The 7,786-nt window shown below is 51.1% G+C and overlaps 1 protein-coding gene across 1 annotated transcript in view; it reads left to right on the top strand.

The window, feature by feature from the left end:
• Positions 1-7,304, top strand: part of CA6 (carbonic anhydrase VI) — a 69,913-nt gene extending 62,609 nt beyond the window's left edge. The window contains exons 7-8 of the mRNA XM_011994202.1: positions 4,057-4,271; positions 7,114-7,304. Of these exons, the coding sequence (XP_011849592.1) occupies positions 4,057-4,271; positions 7,114-7,304 (406 nt within the window). The remainder of the gene's footprint in view (positions 1-4,056; positions 4,272-7,113) is intronic.
• The last annotated feature ends 482 nt before the right edge of the window (positions 7,305-7,786 follow it).

Below are 7,786 nucleotides of genomic sequence, written 5' to 3'. Positions count from 1 at the left end.
GAAAGAAAGAAAGAGAAATAAAAGAAGGAAGAAGAAAGAAAGAGATAAAGCAAGCAAGCAAAGAAAGAAAGACACGAAATTAAGTGTCATATTACTATTTATCCCTTCAAAATAAAAATCTGATTACATCATTTTCCTACTTCAAAACTTCCGGTGTTTCCCATTACACTTTAAAAAAAAAAAAAATCTTTTATTCAATGTTATAATATAGGTAGTATTAAAAAGTGTGCTATAATCTCTCTCTCTCTTTTTTTTTTGAGACTGAGTCTTACTCTGTTGCCCAGGCTGGAGCGCAGCAGTGTGATCTCGGCCCACTGCAACTTCCACCTCCCAGGTTCAAGCAGTTCTTGTGTGTCAGCCTCCCGAGTGGCTGGGATTACAGGCATGCACCACCAGGCCTAGCTAATTTTTGTATTTTTAGTAGAGACAGGGTTTCACCATGTTGGTCAGGCTGGTCTTGAACTCCTGACCTCAGGTGATCCACCCGCCTCGGCCTCCCAAAGTGCTGGGATTAGAGGCGTGAGCCACCACCCTTGGCCCTCATTACACTTCGAATGAATTCCAAAGCCCTAGCTGTGGTCTGCCTCGTTGGCCCTGGCCGCTTTCTGGGCATCCTCTGTTTCTGCCCTCCCTTGTCTTACTGAGCTCTGGCTGCAGTGTTCCGCAGAGACACCACGTGTGCTCTGGCCACAGGGCCTTTGCACATGCCATTCTCTGCACTGAACATGGGGCACGGATCTCTCCTCCTTCTTGCTGTGTTCTTCACCCACCTCACAAAGGCCACCTGACCATCTTCTGTTTTACCCCAGGAATGACAATGAGCTTGAGAGGATGGCTTCTTTACCCTTGTGCCCTGAGCTGTGAGCCCAGAGCTGAGCCAACTGCTCCCATTATGCTCCTGTTCAGGAAAGGCTCGCCTATGGAAGTGGCTGCACCATGGCTCTAGAAAGAGTGTGTCCAGTAGGAAGGAAGGGCTGCCCTCTGGGTGGAATCATGGTGGTCTCCAGAAATCTCCTCCACTGGATTCCTGGGCTGGAGGAGCCACGTGCTCCCTGCAGCCACCTGGGGCCACTGGGAGATGCTGGTCTGAGGCAGGAGTGCAGTTGCAAATGCAGAAAGCGAGGCTGGGTGTCTGGGATGAGGCAGGCGGGAACTGGGCTCGGCACCAAGCTAGCTCTTGGGACGTTTTATTTACCAGGGTCACTCACATTTATGTTGTGCTTCAAAAGTTCCTGAAAGTTCTTGGGCATGGTGGCTCATGCCTGTAATCCCAGCACTTCAGGAGGCCAAGACAGGAGAATTGCTTGAGCCCAGGAGTTCAAGACCACCTTGGGTAACATAATGAGACCTTGTCTCTACGATAATGAAAATAAAAATAATTTAAATAAACATTCCCGAAAATTCCCATGGATCAGCAACGCCATGAGGGGGGATCTCTGATCCCCAAGTTACAGGTAGAGAAACTGGGGCCCAGCTTTCATTAGCAACAGAGCCAGGATTTGAACTCAGGTCTCAGACTCTAAGCTGGTCATCTTCCCACCATTCTATGAGTCCTCCCTTTGCGTTGAAGGAGGAGGACCCAGGCAATACTCCCATATGACTAATGGATCCAGAAAAACCATTACTTTCAGCACTTACAAAAATAACTTTGAGGACAAACAGCTTGGGTTTCTGAAGCACCCTCAGCCCTGAGCAATCCTAGCACTTTAGGAGCACCGAGCAAGCTGTCATTTTCCCTGCACTTCTCGAAGACCTGGAAGCACAATTGTTCCAACAGTCACAGTTTACAGGGTGTTCACCGGCACTCAGTGTGGTTCTCATGGAGGAATGGCGGGTCTGGCGCTTAGCCTGGGAGAGTCTGCTTTCTGGAAAGGCAAATATGAGCCAGGAAGCTGCTGGTTGGACTGAATCATGCAATGTGAATTTCCTGGGGCCAGGCACGGTGGCTCACACTCATAATCCCAGTACTTTGGGAGGCTGAGGCAGTACGACTGCTTGAGCCCAGGAGTTTGAGACCAGTCTGGGCAACATAGCAACACCCTGTCTCTACAAAAAATAAACAATTAGCTGGGCATGGTGCTGCACACCTGTGGTCCCAGCTACTCCGGAGGCTGGGGTGGATCACTTGAGCACTGGAGGCGGAGGTTGCAGTGAGCTGAGACTGTACCACTGCACTCCAGCCTGGGTGACAGAGCGAGACCCTGCCACAAACAGACAAACAAACAAACAAACGAACAGTTTCCTGAGGCGCTACTGTGGCAGACACCCCTCCTGCAGGTCAGGGTTGGGCGGGAGGCAGGTGGTCCCTGTTACTGCCGTGTGAGTGCCTCCAGGTGTGCATTCTGGGAGTGGGTCCCACCTGGGGCAGCAAGGAGGGGGAGTCTAGGGGAACAGCAGGTATTTCCCAGATGCGGAGGCTCAAGCAGGATGAGAGAGAGGTGGGGAGGCCAGGGCAGGTGGAACAACAGGAAGTGAACAAGGGCCTTTTTTTTTTTTTTGAGATAGGATCTCACTCTGTCTCCCTCACTGGAGTACAATGGTGTGATCACAGCTCACTGCTGCCTCAGCCTCCTGTGCTCCAGCAATCCTCCTGCCTCAGCCTTCCGAGTAGCTGGGACCACAGGTGCACACCACCACACCTGGCTAATTTTTGTATTTTTCGTAAAGACAGGATCTTGCTATGTTGCCCAAGCTGGTCTGGAACTCCTGGGCTCAAGGAATCCTCCCCACCTCAGCCTCACAAAGTGCTGGGATTATAGGTGTGAGCCACCATGCCTGGCCCTGAATTTAGTTTAAAAACTAAAACTAAGGGACCGGGCATGGTGGGTCACTCCTGTAACCCCAGCACTTTGGGAGGCTGAGGTGGGAGGATCACCTAAGTTCAGGAGTTTGAGACCAGACTGGTCAACATGGTGAAGCCCCATCTCCTCTAAAATTACAAAAATCAGCTGGGCGTGGTAGCGCATGCCTGTAATCCCAGCTAATCGCGAGGCTGAGGCAGGAGAATTGCTTGAACCCGGGAGGTGGAGGCCGCAGTAAGCCGAGATCCCGCCACTGTACTCCAGCCTGGGCGACAGAGAGAGACCCTGACTCAAAAAACAAAAAACAAAAAACTAAAACTAAAAGCAAACCCAAGAAGAAACAGAAGGCCTTCCAGTGCTATTACTTTTGGGCAAACGTTCACTTTAGAAACTACATTGCTGAGGCCAATTTTGTTTTCTACAAACCTCCTAGAAGCTGGAGGGCTCGCGTGGGCCCCCAGCCACAACGGGGCATCCTCTCCTAGGGACAGCAGAAAGAATCGTGTTCTTTAAACAGCCACAAAACCACGTTGTCAGTGGGAAGGAAGTCACTGAGCAACGGCTTCTGGGGGCCAGACGCTGGGCAGACCCTAGCGGGACCTGGGATCTTGATGCTCCAGCATTGGTTCCTGCAAATTCATGTTCCTCAATAAACGTTTTGAGAAACAAAACATCCCTTAGAAACAGCCGTTAGCTGTTCCATGGTGCCGGCAGTGGGTGTTCCCCTCACTAGTGCCAGAAATTCTCTGAAAGACCTTCTTTGTTGGTGCCATTTTGTAAACAAAAACAAAAAAACCCCCAAAACCTAAAGCAAGGAAAGTTCTTGAACAGATTGGAGGGGCCGAGCAGAACCGGCAGCCTGGACAGAGGAGGTGCTGCCCTCCAGTGGCCTCTGTGAGGACAGCAGGGGCTGTGCCCAGGAGATCTAGGAGATCCATCCACTCCACCCCCTCCCATTTTTCATATTGGTAAACTGAGGCACAGAGGATCTATAGAGCTCTCCAGGTAAGTTAATAGCATATCAAGGACAAAGGGCAGATTGCTTGTCCCTGGACTGTTCCAGTGGGATGTGGGGGGCTCTGGACATGGGGATGTTGGTCCCTGTTGCCTCTATGCACTGCTTAAGGAATTTCCAAGCACCCTCACACCTGGATGATGGGGGTCCTCCACCCCACCCACAGCTGAAGGGACGGTGGGCCAGCGGTCACTCAGGTGCCCCCTCTCAGGCCTCAGTAAGGGACATCTGAATGCCAAGGCTGTGCAGAGGGGACCACGATTGGCACCTGGCCACCCTAAAACTTACACAAGTGCACGCTGGGGAGCAGGCGCTCAGCCCTTCCCAGGAGCGCCGCTGTCCGGAGAGAAGAATGCAGGGCTGGAGAGAAGCAGAAGAGGGCCTCTGGGCTTCAGAGGGGATCGGCGTCGCGGGGCTGGTGGACGATGACCTGCTGACGACCACTGGACCGGGCTGTACGTCCTGCCCTTGACTTCCACAGAAATTCCCTGCAGCCCTTGCTCACTTTTCTGCTTTTCCACAAATACACAGTTCCCAACTAAGACAGCACGCCTTTGATTTTGTCGGAGCCTCAGGGACAGGCTTTGCTATCTCCACGTCCTGACAAGGACACTGGGACAAGACGGTGTGCTCGGATACAGCCTCTCAGCGGGGTGCTGGGACCCAGCTCCAATTCCTGCTCTCCCATCGGCCCCTCGGCGCTCTGGAGCTGGACTATGGGACACATCAGCAAGAGGCGGAGGGTGGGGTGCATTTTCCAGGTAGCTCCAGGCAGTCTCAGCTCCACCAAGGCAGGCCCCAGGGCTGAGTTTGAGGGTATCAGGACCCCAGCATCTTCCAAACATGGGGCAAATGCTCCCGCAGTCTCTGTGCCAGAGCTTCCCACTGTCCCCTGACGGCATATTGGGCTTCTGTGGGTGGAGGCTGAGAGAGGCCCGGGATGGCACCGGGCTCAGGGGTGCTGCTCACGCGTTGGCCTGTCTTTGAGAGGGGCCCTGAGAGACGCCTGCTTGTGTACGTCTTAGAGGCAAAGATCCAGATGGTTGGGCACGCTGGCTCACGCCTGTAATCCTTGGGGGGCCAAGGCAAGTGGATCGCCTGAGCTCAGGAGTTCGAGATCAGCCTGGCCAACATGGTGAAACCGTCTCTACTAAAATACAAAAATTAGCCGGGCGTGGTGGCAGGTGCCTATAATCCCAGCTACTCAGGAGGCTGAGGCAGGAGAATCACTTTAACCTTGGAGGCTGAGGTTGCAGTGAGCTGAGATCCCACCACTACACTCCAGCCTGGGTGACAGAATGAGACTCTGTCTTTAAAAACAAAATCCTTTATGGCCTCTAAGCTTCTCTTTGAAAATAAAAACACTACAGGGAAAGTTAATTGATGAAGCATTATCACTTAATTAAATCTTAGTGTGAATTAAACAACGGATAGCAAGCAATTTTATTGTGATGCCTTTGTTTTGGGTTTAGGATGGTGGATGTGATAAGGAGGAAAGGAGTATTAGAGGCAGCTGACTGAGGGAGGCCTGAGGTTGTTGGCTGAGTCACTGTTTCATCTGGGGTAGGCCGGGACCTCAATGCGAAACCAAGTGTTTGCAGAGCCCAGTGGGCCATGTGGCTGCATCTGAGAACTGCTGGGAGCTGCGGATTTGCTGGGGCATCAGCCCAGCTGTCCCCAGGAGGATGGTGGGGGCGGAGGAGGGACACAGAGGAGTGTCCCTCCATGTAGCAATGACACGGGACATCAAGGTCAGCCAGCTCAGGGACTGTGCTCCTTGGGGAGAGGAAGGGCTGGCTCTGGGACCTCTGGGCTCCCTGGGGAGAGGCAGGGCTGGCTCTGCGACCTCTGGGAGCCTGCGTGCAATGGTCAACCTGTGGGGCCCCCCATCACAGGAGGACGGAGCCATACCAGGGATTCCTAAGTACCAGCAAGGGTCTCCAGGGCTCTGTAGGCAATTATTTTTTTCTTTTTGTCTGAGACAGAGTTTGGCTCTGTCACCCAGGATGGGGTACGATGGCACGATCTCGGCTCATTGCAACCTCCACCTCACAGGCTCAATCACTTCAACCTCCAGAGTAGCTGGGACTACAGGCACAGCCCAGGCACCATGCCCAGCTAATTTTTGTATTTTTTGTCGAGACAGGGTTTCACCATGTTGCCCAGGCTGGTCTCGAACTCCTGACCTCAAGTGATCCTCCTGCCTTGGCCTCCCAAAGTGTTGCAATGACAGGCGTAAGCCACGATGCCCAGCCTGTAGGTACTATTAATAAAATACAAATAGAATGTAAAACCTCAAATCATGGATATAAAAATTAAGCAAAGTTAATCAATACAGCCAAAGAAAAGAAAAATTAAAAAATAGCAAGAACATGTAAGAACAAAGCATAAAATAAGATGAAGAAGAAAAAACATCAATTGTAAGACATAAAAATGGATTAAACTCTGCTATTCAAGGGCAAATATTCTCAGATGGAATCAAAGAATAAAAAACTAGGGCATAGCTAAAACAAGCTGGGTGTGGTGGCTCATGCCTGTAATCCCAGCACTTTAGGAGGCTGAGGCAGGAGGATCTGTTGAGGCCAGGAGTTTAAGACCAGCCTGGGCAACATAGTGAGACCCTATCCCTACAAAAAATACAACAATTAGGTAGGGATGGTAGTGTGCGCCTGTAATCCCAGCTACTCAGGAGGCTGAGGCAGGAGGATCACTTGAGTGCAGGAGTTGGAGGCTGCAGTGAGTCATGACTGCACCACTCCCCTCCAGCCTGGGTGGCAGAGTGAGACCCAGTCTCCAAAACAACTAGTACAATACAAAGTGAAAATAAAAAATATAAAACAACAGACAGGTTGATTTAAATGCAACTGTCATCCAGGCTGAAGTGCAGTGGCACGATCTCAGCTCACCGCAACCTCCACCTCCTGAGTTCAACCAATTCTCCTGCCTCAGCCTCCTGAGTAGCTGGAACTACAGGTGCATGCTACCACGTCTGGCTAATTTTTGTATTTTTGGTAGAGAAGGAGTTTCACCATGTTGGCCATGCTGGTCTCAAACTCCTGACCTCAAGTGATCCACCCGCTTCAGCCTCCCAAGGTGCTGGGATTACAGGCAAGAGCCCCTGTGCCCAGCCAACATCAACATTAATGCAGAACCCAAGGCTAAGAGTAGTAAAGATAGGTTGAAAGAGCAGAAGTAGCACACCTTTGGAATGTGGAGGTTTGATCAAGTTGACATTTCAATGGCACTAAGGATGGCAAGAACACCCAAATCCTAACCTGGAACACCCTTTTCTCCCAGATCTCTGTGAGGGACAGCAGCTGCTCTCCATCCTCCCCAGTTCTCAGTCCGTGTGCTTTGAGTGGGATGTGTCAGAGTGCTACAACCTGTTAGCTACAAGGATTGTTCTCAGGGATAGATGTGATCAAGGAGCCCTATCAGGTCCCATCCCAGAATGTGGGAGGACTCAACCACAACATGCACAAAACTAAATGCGTGGTTTCCCCAAAAAGCCTGGTACTTTCCCTGTGACCCCAGATTCAGTAAGTGGTACCACCATCCATCCAATGAAGGAAGTAAAAACCAGCAAATATTTGTAACCTCTCCCTCCCCATCACCCACTCTCCAGTCCATTACTGAGCTCCATTGATTTCACCTCCTAAACGTCTCTCAATTGTAGTCTTAACAATCTCCAGCAATCTCCATTTTTCACTGATCTCTCTGTCATCAACCCACCAGCATCTCTTCCCTGGTCTATGGAAGTGGCCCGCTAACTCATCTCCTTACTTCCACACTTGCTTCTCTCTACATTCTCTACATTTGTCTATTCCAGCCCATTAACCAAGCTGGGGTCACAGTCATCTTTTTTTTTTTTTTTTTTTTGAGACAGGTCTTGCTCTGTTGCCCAGGCTAACGTGCAGTGGCGTGAACTGCACTCAACCTCCTGGGCTCAGGCAATCCTCCCACCTTAGAC

This window comes from Mandrillus leucophaeus, unplaced genomic scaffold, assembly GCF_000951045.1.
Source record: "Mandrillus leucophaeus isolate KB7577 unplaced genomic scaffold, Mleu.le_1.0 Scaffold446, whole genome shotgun sequence".
NCBI classification, from domain to species: Eukaryota; Metazoa; Chordata; class Mammalia; order Primates; family Cercopithecidae; genus Mandrillus; species Mandrillus leucophaeus.
Note: the sequence above shows the minus strand (reverse complement) of the source record. Positions and strands in the feature narration are given on the sequence as shown.